At 33.6% G+C, this 19,256-nt stretch overlaps 1 protein-coding gene across 1 annotated transcript in view; it reads left to right on the forward strand.

Moving 5' to 3' along the window:
* Window positions 1-19,256, forward strand: part of MALRD1 (MAM and LDL receptor class A domain containing 1) — a 336,021-nt gene that overhangs the window by 120,771 nt on the left and 195,994 nt on the right. Inside the window, exons 23-27 of the mRNA XM_012731266.1 lie at window positions 1,344-1,500; window positions 4,354-4,464; window positions 6,551-6,764; window positions 12,079-12,326; window positions 15,845-16,133. Of these exons, the coding sequence (XP_012586720.1) occupies window positions 1,344-1,500; window positions 4,354-4,464; window positions 6,551-6,764; window positions 12,079-12,326; window positions 15,845-16,133 (1,019 nt within the window). The remainder of the gene's footprint in view (window positions 1-1,343; window positions 1,501-4,353; window positions 4,465-6,550; window positions 6,765-12,078; window positions 12,327-15,844; window positions 16,134-19,256) is intronic.

Below are 19,256 nucleotides of genomic sequence, written 5' to 3' on the forward strand. Positions count from 1 at the left end.
CCCCCCCCCCAACCCTATTAATAATGAAACAGTAAGAATTGCACTGGAGAATCCTGACTCACCTTAATAAACTGAGGTATTTTCTAGGTAGATTACCTTTTTTATCCCTGAGTTCCTAACTCAGTAGGTCTGAGATAGAGGCTCCCATCATTTGAAATAAGCTCCTAGCTTGTTGAACCAGGTGATGCTGTGAGTTCAGATACCACACTGGAGGAAAGCTAAAGTGTAAACCATGTGGAGATGGATTTAAACTGAGACCTGGTTCACTTCTCACCAGGGAGATTACCACTGGCAGGTTATTTGATTTTAGTTATCTATGAACTAGTAAAGGTCATATTCCTCTTTAGGGACTGATGTAATCTGGAAGTATTTAGTCATTAAGCCACAATTCAGACAAATTAATAATTCTGCCTTTTAAAAATAATCTTAACTCAGGCTATCCCTGGTGGTTCAACAGGTTAGGGAACAGTACTGTAAGCTAACTGCAGCCAGTGTGAGTTCTATACAGGTCCAGGAGATGATCCACGTGGTGTAGCAGACCTTGCCTGTCCCAGCCGCTGCTCCCTTGAGCAGTGTACTTCATCTATCTGCCTGTTCTTCTCCCCACTGTGGCTCTGGTGAATCCTCTCACTGCCCCTGCACCTCTGGTCTGTACCCCAGTTCTATATGCATAAATAAATAAATCTTAAAAAAATATTCTTAACTCATATGCCCTGTGGTTTATAGGACACTAAACACCTTATCTATTTACAGCAACTAATTCACAACTACCACTTATTTAATATATAACATGGATCAGGTCAGGACTGAGTTAGTTATTTTCCTTGTTTATTTTTAATCCATATTTATGTAAAGCTGACTTAAATTAATAGAGAATAATTTGAATCTGAAAGTCTTTTAGACCTAAGAGTACAACTCCAGGCAAGTTTTTGTTCTCTTTTTCATGCTTTAATTTTTCATATATTTCCTTCTTAATATGCCTCTTGTAAAGGTATTCAGTGCCTCAGGCTCTCATTTTACCCACATGAAAATAAATTCTACAAAGCTGATTATAGAATTCACAGAATAATTATTTAAAAAAGAAAAGCCAGTGATTCAATATTAACCCCGGAAATTCTAGCTTTTACTGTAATTTGTGCACAGTGTACCAACTGGTGTCATTACAAGGACCATGAATTCAAAATCAAAATAGTATTAAGTTTATTCTTGCTGAAGGCTATCATTATACTATAAAATGTAAATTCCTTTAGGAAATATTATAGAACATTAAAATATGGTCAGTGACAAAGTGTTTTATGATTTTCTTCTTTTTGTACCTGATAACCCCACTGTATCTTCCCCAGAAACTCTACGGATGGCTGGTACCTCTATGCTGATAGCTCAAATGGAATCTTCGGTGACTCGGCTGACATCCTCACACCTATTATTTCACGTACAGGACCTCAATGTACCCTGGTATTTTGGACTCATATGAATGGTGCCACAGTTGGCTCTCTCCAGGTACTGCTTACAGGTTGCATTTTATGAATTTTCTCTTTGAACATTCATAGTGTATACTTTGTATTATTAATGTGGTATGTTAATATGTATCAGTTACCAATATCTCACTAATTTCAAAATAGTCTGATTGAAAAAAATCTTTAGCAAAATTGACTTGAATAGCTACTAGGATGCATATGTATATATTTACTATCCAATTTATGATTAGTTTTTATTCTGAGGTTACAGCTTCTGTGTAATATGCTTTACACATGAAATGTTTCACAGAGGTTTCAGGATCAGTGTTCTGAGAATAATACAGTCAAATGATGGATTATATACATTGGCAATATTCAAATATATATTTTTGTCTCTGATGCTGGTAATATCATTTTTAAAAGATTTATTTATTTATGCTTATAAGAACTGCAGTACAGGCCAGAGGTGCAGAGGGCGAGAGGATTCACAAGAGAGAGTGGGGAGCAGAAGAGGCAGATTGATGAAGTACACTGGTGAGGGGAGCAGCAGGCAGGAGATGTCTGCCATGACATGTGGATCACCTCCCTTGTGGAGATGGAAATTGTACTGCAGTGGCTGCCAATAGCTTCATAGTGCTGTGGGCTTTAACCTGTTTTGCCACCAGAGAGCGCCCTGGTGATGCTATTCTTCAGTGGTAGTTTTCAAATTGCTTGAGCATTTTCTTCCATTCAAACTGAGAAAATGTTCTAGACTCACCTTGTGTTGGTCTTGCTTTCTTCCTGGAACTAATTTTTTCTCTAAATGGAGTGGAGTGGCTTCTTTTAGAACAAAATTAATAGACAAAGCATGGTGAGTTTCTGAATCTTAAAGTGATCCCTACATCTGTCTTCTCAACAGTTTCAAAATGGTGTGGTTGGCATGCCTTCAATGAAACATAAAGTCAGTAAGAAATATTCATAGGTATGGCATTTACACAGAAAAAGCTGACTCCATTTATCCTCAGTTTTATAGCATATGTGATATTTTCCAGGAAATCTAGTCTGAAAAAGAAATTCCTAAATTCCAGAATTGTTTCCCATGAGCAATTTTAGACAGAGCATATATTTTGATAAAACTGCCATTGATCAAGACGTACTCCCCTTCTCAAATACCCATTAATTTATTTACCTGAAATTCTCTTTCTGGTATCTTCTTAAGGGATTGGACCTGGGTTCTATGCTCATTTTCCCCTCCAATAAAAAAAGAAAAATAGACTGCAGAATAGCTCCTTCCACTTCATTCCCATTGACTTTATTTTCTATACTAGATTTTTATCATTGTCTTATTCTAGGATTTTCTTGGTCATATTAAATTTTTATTTTTTCCAAGTAATTGTTGGACAAAATTTCCTATTTCAAAAAGCTTTTTGTTTTTAAATTGGAAAAATGTTGAATTTATAGTTCAATTTGGAAGAAATGTCTTTATTATAGGTACAACTTCTTAAAAAAAGTGCGGGGGGGGGGGGACTTGACCAGCAAGGCGAGGGGGTAGAGCCCCAGGGACAGTGCGAGGAAGAAGGCAAAGATGGAGACACGTGCGAGAGAGCTTTATTCTTACAACAGTCATATATATATACCTGAGGGCGGCACAGAAGTACAGGCAGGCGGTGGTCTGGTGGTTTAATGTCTTAAAGGCCAATGGGTTTGAGGGGAGGGATCCATTGTCATCTCTTTGTCTCTTTGGCGCCAAAGCTTGCTGAGCGGGAAGGGAAAGAGAGTGGGGGAAGGGAAAGAGAGTGGGGGAAGGGATTCGGGTGTGCTGCATTCTCAACCAGGATGTTTACCCTAAGTTCCAATCAAGTGTTGTTTTGTGCATAGGAGGCAAGGTCCTGGTCTCAGTCCCCGACAAAAAAGTTTTAGAAGTATTCACTTTGTTATATGTGCATGTGCATGTTTAGTGGTAAATTAAAGTTACAAATTATTATTTGTTTTGCATTGGCTCTTTAAAATAATTTTATACAAAATAAGGGTTTTCATCTGAAAAATGAGAATGATTTTACTGTTATATTTTTTTTGTGGTGATGGACATCAGTTTTCTGAAATAAATTTTTAAATTTTTTGAAAATAACAGTATTATTAGTTAAAATACAAAACAATATCAACATTTCTTAAGTAACTATCAAATAATTAAAGTGGTAATACATAACTATCAAATAATTAAAGTGGTAATACATAGACTTAGAAAGGAAGAAATAAAAATAAAGTATGAAAGTACTCTGCTCAACCTTAGTCTTCATTAACTTTATTAATGACATATTTTGTGAAAGTGAGAGCCATGAGAGTTTGTCTGTTGAGACTAATCAGAATTTTTCCAAAGAATTCGGTTATAGTACCTCTATGAATTTGTTGATTTAAAGGCTATTGAGTAGGGAGAGCTCATTGGTACAGTATATCAGATCATTCAAAGGTGCTGTCAAAGTTGAATGGGCTCCCATTTTAACTTCACTGTCCCTTCTGAATTTAAGAGGATGAAGAAGAGTATTCTTAAAATAATATTTTAGTAAGTAATTCTGTGCTTTTCACTCAGTTACATGAAGGTTATTTAATATATGTTTCCAGTTGCTACTGCTGTCATATTTTGAAAAGCTAATATAGTTGAGTTCTTAATTAAATGGTGTCCAGATACTATCAGACTAGATTGACAAATACTCAAGTACACCTTTATTACACAGAGCTTGTTAGGTACCCAGGGGATACAGTATTTTATGGAAAACAAAGCTATCTAATGAAATATGTCTCAGGTTTTGTCTCAGAGATATAATGTTGATATTAAAATAAAAATATTGGGAAAATTCTACATGTTTAAAATTTATCAAGGCAAAATATTTCATACTTGTTACTTGGTTTATTTCTGCAGGTACTAAGCCAAAAAGATAATGTTACTTCTAAATTGTGGGCTCAGAGTGGACAGCAAGGTGCACAGTGGAAAAAAGTAGAAGTATTTTTAGGTGTTCACTTACATATACAGGTTGGTAATCCAATAATTAGGTTATGGTTGGGTTTTCTGATTGTTTTCTTTAATCCTAATTTCTTTCTTCCACTCAGTTTTCTTGTTTACCTATTCCTCTCTTACATGTTGCATGTAATCTTACAATTCCATCTGAAGTTTTCTATAAGAAATTTATAGTTTCATAATGTCTGGATGCCTCTTAATTATATAACCGTTCTTCCAAAAACATTTAGTTTTAATGACAAGTACCTTCTTCATTCCACAATCAGCTTCATAGGTATAGAAATAATTCCTCTACCCTATTTTACAAATATATTGTCAAAGACCATAGAACCAACAACAATAACATTAATTTATTTCAACTCTGATTAAAAATCCAAACTTTTTAAAGTACATTGTGTTACTGAATCTTAATAAACACAATAGCTTACTTGATTCAAAAAATATGTGGCGCTAGTTTTCTTCATGTAGATTCTAAGAGTAGGATAAAATCTACATGAATTTTTAGCCTCTACCTCAACTCTAGTTTTCTTGTTATTTGTAGATAATTTAGGAAATTGATACAAATTAAGTTTAACCTGAAGAAGAAAAGATTGGAAAGCATTTAACCACCTTACACAATGTGAAATTTATCATTAAAAAGGTGTGATTGTTCAAACCCCCAGATGTTTTAGCAGAAGCAACAGGACTTCTCAGCAAGAATATCTAATGGTTGTGCACCTGCCAGTCATAAGCTTCCCTCCCGCATTGAAATTTTTTCTAAGCAAGATTTACTTTTTACTTACATATGCATACAAGTACTGGTGTACAGGCCAGAGCTGCAGGGGTGGGAGGATCACCAGAGACAGAATGGAGAACAGGAAAGTCAGATTAACTGAAATAAACTGCTGAGGGGAGCAGCTGGCAGGTCAGGAGAGGTCTACTGTGCCATGTGGGTCAGCTTGCTGGCCAGGGATCAAACTCGTGCAAAGACTATTACTCTCTGTGCCCTGAATTCTTAACTAGTCCTGTGCAAACATATTATTTTCACAGCAAAACTATGTTCAAGATAACATTAAAAGGGATTTTTTAAGAGGGAGAAATATTAAGCACTCCAAATTATACCATGTTTGAATCTTAAAACTAAATATGAATGGGTTGTGAGTATTTGATGTTAGACATTCCTTCAATTAAAAACCCATGCACTGACTATGTGCTAAACACCTTTTACTGCACTGGAGACAGAATAATTAGTTAGATATACTGTTTGTGACTCTTCCATTTTCACTCTACCATTCTCTTTAGCCTCAGGAAGATGAGTGCCTTTAAACTTCGAGTAAAAATGTAACATATTTTTAGAAAGTATATGATGAATCATCATTACTGATTAGTTTTTAGAGTTTTATTTAGGAACCCTCAAATTTATATTTCATCTTTAATTATAAAAAATGCATAACTAGAATAAACACACACATAGTACTTACCAGGTGTTAAGTGCTATCTATGAATTTAAATATATTTAAAATCCTTTAGTTTTCACAATAAGTGTATAAGGTGAATACTACTATCTTCTCCCATTTTATAGAAGAGAGTATACAAATACCTGGAAGTTACCATACCCTAGTTTCATCATCACACACTGGCAGACATGGGCTTTAAACACATCAAATCAGCTCTAAGTCAGGGTTCTAACTGCTGTGCTACATTTCTTCCAAAATTTTCCAAAATAATTGACCTTGATTCTATTCCACTGGAGAAAATTTGTATCATAATTACTCTTCTAAAACAGTTTAATCACTTTCAGTGTTGAAGTCTATGGAATGAATCTTAACCACATAGAAAGGAGCATTGGGATGTAAATGAGGACTTGATCAATTGGACATGACAGGCAACTGAAATTGTATCTGTGGGATAGCAGATAAACACATTAATAATGAAACACTCATTGAGTTTCTTATTCACAGAGCATTATATCACATATTTAAATGTTTAAATGTAATCCAGACACTTGAGTACCTTTTGTGTACCTGTGTTTTCTTGGGCTCAATAATCCTAGTAAAAAGTTATAATTTCTTATATTGAGCATTTAATTTCAATTTAAGTTGTCTTTTTTTTTCCCTTTTAGATTATTTTCAGAGCAAAACGTGGTATCAGCTACATGGGAGATGTAGCTGTGGATGATATTTCATTTCTAGGTTGTTCCCCTCTTCTTAGCCCAGAAAGAAAATGTACTGCTCAAGAATTCACATGTGCTAACAAACACTGCATTGCAGAAAACAAGCTGTGTGATTTTGTGAATGATTGTGCTGATAATTCCGATGAAGCTGCTTTCATTTGCAGTAAGTAGTAGGGTTCCATTTTCTTCCCTTTGCCTTTGTCTCCTATGACTGACCTCTTTTCTAAAGCATACAGAGTAGGTACAGCTGGCAAGTCAAGACAGAGACATTGATTTAGCTATTTAAATGTACTTCTTTCTCCTAGCATACTTAACATAGAAATATAATTCACTTAAAACTGGTCAATGGCACTGTGTGTGTGTGTGTGAGGTAATTGAAGATAAACTGGAAAACAGGTGCCGTCAAGGATAGAATAGAAATAAGTATTTCTCCTATGAAAGATGGTTTTGGGGCAAAAAATAAAACAAGCAAAACATTCACCAAAGTCAATTCAAGTTTGTAGACGAGCTTCAGTACTTTGTGTCACTTATGAGATGTAACTTATTAAAAATCAAATATATTAATACCCAAGTAATATATGCATTATATAAAATGATCTCAAGGAGATCTAAATCAGGTGTTTAATATTTTGAGGGGAGAACAACTCATAATAAGCAGCACTTATTACATATTAAAGTTGTCTTAGCTAAATGGACCATATGTACTCATTCAAGCAAATCTCTGCAACTGAAAAAAAAGTATAATTATTGCTCCATTTCATTGCAAATGAAGTGAATACAAATTGTTCACTTCTACCACCACTAGTAATACTTTCTGAGCTAGATTACTAGTGTCTGATCTTTTTCTTACCACTTTAAACTAAATCTGTAATATCAACAAGTTCAGTAAGATATTTTTTATAGAACTTCTAACTTTCAAGATTCTTTTATGTACTAATCTCTATATGAGGGGTAAGTAGGACATACCTTAGTGCTTTTTTTACTTCACAGAAGTCCTGAGGGGTAAGTAGGACATACCTTAGTGCTTTTTTTAGAAGTTACCTACAGGAATGGTGAAGTTTTTATCAAAGCAGATAACATTGGTACTGGCAAAGTTGATCCTAGTTTATGGTTCACTGCCTGCCTAAGCTATCATGACATCTTTGTTTAAAAATGGATCTTTTAAAAAGTCATAAAAATCCTATTTATATCATTTAACTAGTCCTTCAGTTATGAATTATTTCTTATTTATTAATAATATATGAACTGTACAAAGATGATTGACTAATCTTGAATTTTACATTAATATTTAAGACAATTTTATGCTATTTTTTAAGTTATTTTCTGTGCCAAGTGCTTTTATATTTTTTTCATTTCCATCTCCATTTAACTATCTCACAAACATATACATTTATCTGTCAAACAAAGCAGATATTATGCTTTTGAGTTTTATTAATATCATTAACAATAATATACTTCCCAAAATATGACTTAACACATTTTCCTAGTAATTAGAATATCAACTTATTTCTTATTAGAGTTTGCTTGAACTCTTTGTATTTGGATTCCAATATTATGGGTATTCTAAGAATTCAATCTGTGTTTGAGAAAGGATGATGATATACTGGAGGTCAGACAGTGGTGCTACTCATTTCAGTGTGGGTAGAGAGAAAAAAAATTAAATTCAGATATTACATTGGAAGAAAAAACTTTTTAAGTTCCCTACAGTAAGTAAAAAAAATGTTAGAACACACACTGAAAGAAGGCCAAATTTTGGTATTCACTATTGTCATGCATGATTTTTTTTATGTATTTACTTATGTTCATTGTGTACTTTAAAAATTCAACTACGTTCCTGGTCTTAAATGTTATTTTTAATTATAATACTCTTATAATCTGCTATATGAATTATGAGTGGTTTTATTTATCCTTTGTATACTGTAAACGTGGATGCGCTAATTAAACCCAGAAGAACCAGATTGAAAGAAAATTAAAAACCACCATAGCAACCAACTTCAGAAGTGTGACACCCAATCAAGAATTTAGGCTTATTTTCAGTTTTTTTTTTTCACTTTTTGTATTTTTTTTGGGGGGGGGTTAATTAAAGGTATCACAACTTTAAGAAAATTTCCAAAATATCATAAGATAGAAATATGCCACCCAGGAATAACATACAGAACGAAAAGATTGAACTCTTTCCAAGAACTATATATGATCCTTATGATTACATTAGGTCATGCATTTCCAAGGACTATATATGATGGAGGAAAAAATATTCTTTATAAATGAAAATTACCTGCTACACATTTTTGTTAGGCACTAACCCTCACAGTAAGGTAGGATTTCTTTTTAATTACTATGGTAATCACTTTTGAAATTAACTTATGGGAAAAGGCTAACCTTAGATTTACCTAAAGAAATAATTCAAAATCTTTAAAGCAGGAGTCTCATTTTTAAGTATACCATGATGCCTACAGTCTTCATCAGCTTGCTTGTATTCTTTTCAGTTGCAAGAAATAAGGCAATTCTATGGAGAAGACTCTCAATTTTAGTGATTTCTATTTCCAGTGGACTTGTCGTGTGAAGTGGGACAGAGGGCACCAGCCAAGAGAAGGAGGGCCTCAGGGCAGCGTGTGGGGCCATGAGAGGGCCCTTCCTCTTATTTGGTTCACACACTGGAACATATGACTTCTCAGCTCCTCTGACTCCATGACTCAGGAACAAAGATCTGTATGAGCTAGCAGTCTTCTCTCACCACACATCTCACCAGCACTGTAGAGGCTCATCAGCAATCAATTACTTCATCCTGTCCTTACTTCCTACAGCATTTGGATCCACTTAAGCTGCTATTTTAATTTTCTGTAAATCAATATATACTCCAAAAGCACAATTTGGCAGAGAAATCAAATGTTATTTTTACTTCATAATAAAAATAGTATATAAAGTAGAGGACATAGATTAAAGGAAAACAGTATGGATCTGAGAACCCACAACTTATTTAAACTTTGTCATTTGTCATTGATACAGAGACTCATTCGGAGTTTTGTTTTTTTTTTTTCTTTTTACCACGTAAATAGCATATTTATCACTGAATATTTGATGAGGACAACCTATTTTTGCAGTCCCAAGTATTTGTATATAAGTGAGTAATTATTTAGGTAAAAAGAATTACTTTGTAGTGGAGAAATGTGACTGACTCCATCTTAACCAATAATTCAAACTAAATATCAAGGTACAATCAATATTGTACCTCCTGATATTGTGTACAGAGAAGGTTCTGATTACTTCTGTGGTAAATTTGTTAAAATGAATGACCTGAATGTAATTGTAAGGATCAGATGACTCACTTGTCCTCACAGAATATAACATGGCTAAAGAAGATAAAGGAAGAAAAATTCTTGCTGATAAGATACTAAAGATTCATGACAAGTACAAAATGTGATCTTGGGTGTTATTCTTAACTGAGGAAAAGATACCCATGTAGAACATAAATATTGATTAATTTAAATATGGGCGATGGATTAAGATACTAGTACTGTTATTATTTTCTTTCTTTTTTTTTTTTTGGTTTTGTGATCTTACTGTGGCTACAGTGGAACACATCCTTCTTTATAGGAAATAAACATGAAGATAAAAGAGCATAATAATGAGCATACTTCTCACTATTTAAAAAAAAAAAAAACCTGTGTAGATATCCATCCATAGATGGATAGACCAGTGGGGAAAATACAGACACTTGCAATTTTATTAAAGGGTACATGGGAGATATTTATATTGTTCTTGTAACTTTTCTATAATTCTAAAATTATTTTCAAAATAGAAGTCACAAAATATAAAATAATAGTAAACAAATCAGAAGAAAGAAGTACTGATTTGGAAAACAAAAAGACAAGACAAAACTACAAATACAAGTGAATACCACTTTTCAAAGTAGATAAAAATACACCGATTTTTTAATTTTAAAAAAGGAGGACATATAAATAAAGGTTGACATGTTAACCCAAGAGTATACAAAGACAGATAAATGCTAGGTTGAAATGGTTAATTATTTTTTGGAGAAAAATGACCAAAATTAACTAATGAAGCAGAAATCCTGAATAGACCATTAACTATCAATGAAGTTATAATGTATGTCCTGCAATTTTGTCTCCTGGGATAGATGCTGTTGAATTCTATAGCATTTTAATGAATTGATAATGTCCAAAGAACTATTTCAGCCATATGAAATGAAATACTTTATTTTATGATGTTAATATATCACTGATAGTGAAGGTTCCAAAAATTAGATAAGAGAACTATCATTCAAATGCCCTGTGAATGTAAATGTGCAAAATTGGAAATACCAGCAAACTAACTCCAGTTAAAAAATAACTAAGCACTTTGAGATGAGGCTTTTAGAAAATTTAGAGTGTCTTAATGTAGTAAACTATTAATGTCGTTAAATAAATCACTGAAAAATATAAAGTGATAGGGCTAAAAATATTTAAGTTTTAAACCATGTTGGATAATATTCCTACAATGGCATTTAAACATATTCGATATGATCTATCAAATTAAGCAAGCAAACAATGGAATTATTTCCATTAAAGTCAAGATTATGTAAGAATACCATTAATATGACTGATACTCTATGACTGATACTCTATGAACATGTAAGACACAAAGTAAAATAAAAAATGTCAAATTATTATTATTTTCTAATGATATGATTAAACATTCTGGTCTTGGGGTGTATTATTTCTTCCCGAAACATTGGCCACCTGGAACTTGTGACTCTAATCTTATTTGGAAATAGGATTTGCAGGTCTGATAAATTAGAGTGAAGCAATACCTCATTAACTGATCCTTAACTCAGTGACTGCTGTCCTTATAAGAAGAGAGGAATATGAACATAAACACCCATAGAAGGAAGAGGATGTGAACACACACAGAGAACACCATGGATTGGAGTAAAGTGTTCATGACTAAGGAATGCTCAGGTGGTTGTTAACCAACAGAAGCTGAAAAGAAGCAAGAATGTATTCTCCCTTACAGCAATCAGAGAGAGCTTGACACCTTGATCTCAGACTTCTAAACAAATTAAAATAATATAATGATTTCTGATAATTTTTGCTTTAGGCACCATTTCCCATTTCAAACTCTTCTGTAGACTATAAACTGCCCAAATTCCCTACAAAGACCTGAGAAGCAGAAATGAGAAGAGAGACATAAATTACTTTGTTCAAATAGGTATTTGGAGGAGAAAATGTCTGCAATGCTAAATATTTTCTTATTTATTTTGTGACTGGAGTCATCTATGTGGAGAAATAAAGTCACACATTCATGGAAATAGATGTGTGTATGTAACAAATGAAAATATTCTACTTTAATGTGTCTGTTAAGATAATAATGTAGATTTTGATGTTATATGATGTGGTGGGATCACTATAATTTTGTAACGCTTGTCTTAGTGTCGGTTAATTGCCTCTTTCTACTTTCAATTGGGAAATATTTTCCAGGTCCATCCAGTGAACGCTGTGATTTTGAGTTTGACCTTTGTTCCTGGGAGCAGGCGCAGGATGACGACTTTGAATGGATTCTGAAACCTAGCAGTGTCCCATCTGTCGGCACAGAACCAGCTGCTGACCATACCTTGCGAGATTCTTCTGGTCATTACATCTTTATCAAGAGCTTGTTTCCTCAGCAGCCCATGAGAACAGCCAGAATTTCATCTCCGGTTATAAGTAGAAGAAGCAAAAACTGCAAGGTATGGAGAGGAAGCAGCTATACTGTGAGCGAATGCTGATAGGGAAAAGTCAGATACACAAAATGGAATAGCCAGGATAAGCAACAGTGGGTTTGATGTATTCAGTTTTGTAGTGGAAGGAGCAAGGGAAAGCATCAAGTATGCATAGTAGGGGAGGAGCTATGCTGTAGATCAATTCCATATGTGCTGAAATTGTGTGATCCATTGAAAATTTTCACCCATAGCCATGAATGGTACAGTAAAGAAAAAATAAACTACCAACAACTTTCATGTAAGTTCCGTACCTATTAGAATTATGGGAATTTCATTATTAGACAAATAATAAACAGGTAGTACAGAAATATTTCTAGGAATTAATATTAGAGATAGTTGGAGCCATGATAAAATAGTTTAAGATTCTTCAGGGAAAAGGGAAGACTGAACTTGATCCTAAAAGGACTTCTATGGGCAGGAAGAAAAGATGACAGGACCATTCTGTGGATGCCTGCAGAAGATGTTCATAGAGTAATAAAAGTGTAAAGAAAACTGAATTGCTCAGAGAACAGGCTTATAGCAGCCTCAGAGAATCACTGTGTATTTACAGTAGCTTCTACTTTTCCCTATTTATAGATTGCTGGATTGTGTTTTTATGCCTCATAGGATTTGAGACAGGTAGCAAGGAAATGGATTCAACTTTACATGTGATATAAATTAAGCTCTCAGAGATGACTGCATAAGAATCTAGCTGGTTGATTAACTGATTGACTAATATATAAATAAATGTGTCTCTATATATTATAGATATATAGATAAATTGAATAATGAATTCACATATTCTGACTAGCATGTTTCCCAATGTCTGAACACCATAAGCAGAGTAAATTTGTTTTTTGTTTTGTTGTTTTTAAGATTTATTTATTTGTGCATACAGAACTGGGGTACAGGCCAGAGGCTCAGGGGCGGCGAGAGGCTTCACCAGAGACAGAGGTGGGAACAGAACAGGCAGATCTGTGAAGTACACTGCTGAGGGGAGCAGCTGGCGGGTCAGGAGAGGTCTGCCATGCCATGTGGTCACCTCCGGGACAGGCTGGAATCAAACTCATGAGGAAGAGGCTTTAGATTCTCAGTGCTGTGCTTTAACCCGCTGTGCCACCAGGGCAGGCCAGCAGATTAAATTTGTATTCAGAAAGTTGCTAGCTTATTAAAGAATCAGATTGAGGGACAATATCATGATTGAAATCTTTATTATTTTCAAATTATAATAGTTTATATACCTACCTCCACAGTAGAGCACTAACCCTGGCAAAGAGACTCAAAATCTATGCTCATAATCTCCCCAATTGTACATTCACTGATTACAGATACTTGTCCCTCTGTGTCAAAGTAATCTATCACTGTCACAGAGTTAATGTATGTTACAACTTTAGTTTGTCATAGGTGTTTTCTATGTCATCTTAATTTCATATTTTAACTACCAGGGACTGATCTCTCTCCTCAGGTATGCTTGATGGACAACATTTCCTGGAAGCATGTCATGATCAAATGAGAGTTTTAGACAGATAACTCTAAAGTCTAAACTCTAGCAGTGTAGAATATATGTAACAAATCATACAGAATAATATTAAACTTTAACTACTGTGGCAAGAAGCTGAGTTCTAATCAAATATATTTCTGTTTTCACTACCTTCCAAATCACTTGATATTCCTCAAAGTGAAATCCCCCAAATACTTGATTTTATATATGTTGCGTCTATAACTGTAAATCTATCTCTGTGTATTCATGCTATTTTGAAAGATGCAACATAATTTTAGGCTTAGGAAGCTAATTAAAAATTAATCATTAAATGTATAAAATTCCAGTTTTGTTTATAAGCTTTACTATTTAGATACTTCTTCTGAAAATGCTGATAAGATTTTTCCCCCAAACTAGCAACTAAAGATTTCATCCATCAATAATTTTTTTACTCCCAGAACTGCAGTCCCCACTGTTTAAACAACTGTGTGAGAATAATGAAGTATGCCTAGAAGAAATGTCAAAAAATTAATGATGAATGGTTCATTTTATGAATATTTATGATATAGATTGAATACAAAGAAGTAAGGAAAGGTCACACTGGAATGATTGGGTCTCTCATATATAGAAAATGTTTATCAGGTCAGCAGAGTGGCCCCCAACTTTTCGTGAAAATCCTGTCACTTGACCTATGTGATACCTTCAAGCAGAAAACATCCACTCTGAGATTTTTCTGCCGTTTAAGAATGGCAGGAGGGATATAGACTGATGAAGGAAGAAATCAAACCTCTGTGTAATTTTGCAATTTCCAGTGCAAATGATTATTCAGAAGAATTTAGAACCTAGTAGAATTACTTTCTTGAATTGGCCTGTGCCTAGATCATGTTGTCATCACTTGTTCTCTGTAGAAATGTAAGTGATGTTTATCTGCATTGTTACCTAATGGCCTCAACAGAAAATGACTTCAAGAAGAATGTAAAGTATCCACTGTTACATAAGCTATATGTGTCTTATTTGTTACACAAGACATTACAAGGCAGATCATGGCTCAGACCATACTTATGACTGCAAGAGATCCAACATGGGAACTACATCACTGGACAAATTTTTGGGGTGCCTATTAATCTGAATATGTTGGCCCCAGGTCCTTTTGTTTTTCTTTCTAACAAATCATGTCATTAGGTTTTACCAGTTCTCCTTAAGCAGGTCACAATAGTTTTTAAAGCCATATTGGAAAGGTAAGTCAATAGAAGAAATGGTTTGAATAGTATCTGAAAATTTTACAGCTAGAAGGTTTGGGTAGACTTACTACCTATTAGTTGATGCTTTTGGAGGGAAGTATTGTATATATTGTTTAATCACATTCTTCACCCTTTTAAGTATGTTCTTTTTTTTTCTCTAGAGTATAATAGTTACTAGTGTTTCAAAAATGTTTTTCCTGTGTGAAGACCACTCACAATTAGTTTTTCTTCACTCACAGAGATGACAAGACAAAAGCTTAAGTGTTTTGCTATATATAGTTGAACCTGAGGATTTTGTAGAACTGAAATAGTAGTTTGAGTGTAAGAATATACTGGAAGAAGCAATAGTACTCTGCTGAAGAAATGATTTATCTTATAAAATTGAACATTATCTTCTTCAGTCCCTGTCATTTTGTAATTGTGGAAAGTCTTTTTATATAATGCCTGATTTTTAAATAATTCCAGACATGTGATAAAAAAAAGTTCACTTTTGACAGTGATCTTTGAGATTTTATTGAGAAATTCTGCTTTTAGAAATAATAGAAAAAAATTTGCTCATTTTCTTCACGAAATTTGATTTTGATTCTTAAACATTTTCTTCTATATATCACAAAATAAGATTTAAGGCTTTCTAACTTCACTCAGTGTTAGAGTACTTACAGAGCAATAACATACACAGATTTACTTTTCCTCCATTTAGAAAGGGAAAGGCAATGTGATATAATTGGAAATAAAGTGGAATTAATTTTACTAATTACATAAAATATTTCCACTCTTGCTTGCAGATAAATTTTTATTATCACATGTATGGAAATGGTATTGGATCACTCACCTTGATCCAGGTATCAGTCTCAGATCAAAAGAAGGTTCTACTAAACCTTACTGCAGAACAAGGCAATTTCTGGCAGCGAAAAGAACTCTCACTGTCTGGTGATGAAGACTTCTACCTTGAATTTGAAGGGAGAACTGGGCAAGGCCATCATGGTGACATTGCTCTGGATGACATTGTGCTTACGAAGAGTTGTCTACCATCCCATCACTCCGTGAAAGAACAAGAAGTGCCTCTTCCAAAAGGTACATTTTAATTTAGTTTGTTGTTTTTATAAGGTGCAAGGTGGGAAGGAAGGGATAGATTAAAAAGTGACTTAAGTACATAGTAATTCATTGCTTTCATGAAGACAAAAATTATTTTGAAACTAAAAAAATTAACTGTAAGCCTTTGCTCATAAAATTGCTTCCAAAAGTGTTCACTTATGAATACCTTAATAATACAATATTTTTGTTGTGATATGAGTAATATGTATGTATTTAAAAAATTTTTATGAATCTTAATTTCTCACTACAACATTTGGGATATTCACTTAAAACAAGGTAAGTGTTATTACATTCCACAAGTAGTTGTTATATCCATTAAACTTTTGGAAATGACTCTATTTCATGCAGACTTTTCATCTATATTAATGTGCATAGACTAACAACTCCATTAAAGATACCTTAAAATAGAAATGACAAGAGGAGGCAAAATGTGTATATTTAAGATGATGCTTCTGAATCTGGAATCAATGATTCTAATTAGTTAAATAAGACTCAGGATTTTATTAGCAAAAGGAATATTAAATTATTATTGAGTCTCTAGACTCAAAGTTATATTTAAGAGCTTATTTTGATGGCAATTTTGTTAATTGCTAAATGATGATGGGTAAAAATAACTATTTTATGAATTTTAATAAGAAAAAAGTCAAGATTCCTCTTCTGAATGTCCATATGCAAATATAACCCCTATCACGTTCTTTATGTTATTGGAAGACATTTAATGAATACTCTAAGTATAATGAAGACAGGTATCAAGTCCTACTTGTGTCTGTGTGTGTGTGTATGTATTTTAAATCATCCAGTTATTTCCAAATATGAATTATAAGCTTATCGTAGAATAAAACAACCAAATTTTACTTAGAGAATGGATGGCACACGGGTGAATTGTGGTGGGAAGTCCACGGGGATTACAACTGAGATGAAAAATGTACAAAATGAAGAATGATGTAAAAAATATATTTAAAAGATAATAAATACATCTGAAACAATGTATGTTGGCAATGGACACAAAGTAGATAAGCACCTCTTTTCTATGACTCATTTCCCTAAACTATATGGTACTAGTTTAAGAAGTTGAAGAGAATGTTGACTTACAAACTCAAGCGGAGTCCTAAGTTAGGCTAATTTTACTTGGTTCTATAATTTACTTTCGTTGAAGTAAATATGCTTACTTCAACATGCCTCTGTTTGAGTAAGGGATGAATTTGCATCATTCTCCTGTTTATTACCTACACAATGTTGCCTGATCCATTAATCTGTCAAATTCATATTTTCCTTGTCTAAATTGGCTTTACTTCTGAGTGAGTTGAAAGGTAATTAAGGTAATAATAATAAAATGTTTCAGACACACTTGGCATACTGTCAGCCTTCAGGAATCTCATTTCCCTCATCCTTTCTGGTGATATTATAAAATTATTTGTATTCTGAAAATTTACTAAAATCATATGTATCCTTGTCTTTCTTATGTCTTATTCTATCCATTGTTCAGAGAAAGAGTTTAGAAATCCTTTGCCTCTCCTATTTCCAAGAAATTGTTTTCACAAAACATCTAAACTAGCTAATTGCTAAGTTTGCTGGCTTCATATTTATAATTAGAGTAAGGAAATGGCACTAAGATTCACAAAAGGTGATGGTTTGATTTGGTTTAATGTGGTTTTAACAACTAGCATTAAACAAATACATAGAATACTTGTATCTTTCTGTTGTTTTTTTTAAATTTTTTGGGGAGAAGGGGTTGGCTAGGCACTAATAACTATATTGAAAATATATTTAACTTACCCATAAGTCACTGTAATATTTTATGATCAGTGCATTGTACATGAAAAATTACATCCCAAATACAATTGGTTGACAACAATTTTTTTCAAATTTCATGCTTTGGTTAGCAGCAAATGCACTACAAGCCACATTTATTATGCATTTGCCCTGAATGTATTTCTTCAGTCTTTCACATACAATTGTTATTTTGTCTATGAACAATTTGAAAAATAGGTGCACCTAGTAATAAAAATTGGGGAGACAAAGTAAAGTAAGTAGAAGAGAGGACAAAGGGGAATTGTTGAGCAATGAGAGCTGTCTTTGAAGAACAGATTGAAAAATAGTTGAAGAAGTTTTCAAATACCTCATTTAAGTATTCACTATTACATTTGTTCTTGTAAATATGTAATGTTAGTATAAGGAAGACAACAATGGAAACTGAAAAAGACCAACTATTCATAGTGATAGACATCACAGACTTAAAATATGTGGCCCTTGGGAGGTGACCCACATGGCAAGGCAGACCTCTCCTGACCTGCCCACTGCTCTGAGCCTCAACAGTGTATTTCAGTAGATCTGCCTGTACTGTTTCCCACTGTGTCTCTGGTGAAACCTCTCACCCCCATTCCTCTGGCCTGTACCCCGTTCTTGTATGCATTAATAAATACATACTTAGAAAATAATATGTGGCCCTTGCAAACACAACAGCGAACAATACCTTTCTTGGTGTTTTTACTTATATTTTTAGAACAGATAGATATGCAATGCATTATACTTTTTCCCACTTAAATGATGGGGAATTAACTATGCATATAGCATTTAAAATTAGAACATCTGAATTTTAGAAACATACTTCCTAAGCATGTCAGAAGGGGCTATATTATTCTAATACTTTCCTGGCACATGATAGTAGATCTGTCTGTCCAGCTCTTCATTTGGGAGTTCAGAATTGAGTGACAAGGGCTAGACTGGGTCTTTAAAGTCTGAAAGCTGTTTCTTTTATGTTCCCTAAGTCTTTTGGGAAAAATTTGTGTCTTCTGTTTAAATATAATAGTTCATAGCCAAACTAACTCTACCATCTTTCCTTTTTCTTTTATATAAGAATCTTTACTGGAGTCCTTCTTTTTTGACATCTGTCTCAACAAGAACAGCAGTTTCCTCACTAGGGTAACTAGCTGTCTGTCAGTCCCTTCTCTTTCTCGTTGTCCAAATGTCTCTTTTTGTTACTGATTACTATATCTTACAAATATCCATCTTTCAGTTTTAGATATTGTAGAACTGATATTGTACAAAATAACATAAATCTTGCATAAAGGATCTTTCTAGAAATGATAACAAATATTTTAG

The sequence above is a fragment of the Condylura cristata genome, unplaced genomic scaffold, assembly GCF_000260355.1.
Source record: "Condylura cristata isolate star-nosed mole 26May11 unplaced genomic scaffold, ConCri1.0 scaffold00030, whole genome shotgun sequence".
Taxonomy (NCBI): Eukaryota; Metazoa; Chordata; class Mammalia; order Eulipotyphla; family Talpidae; genus Condylura; species Condylura cristata.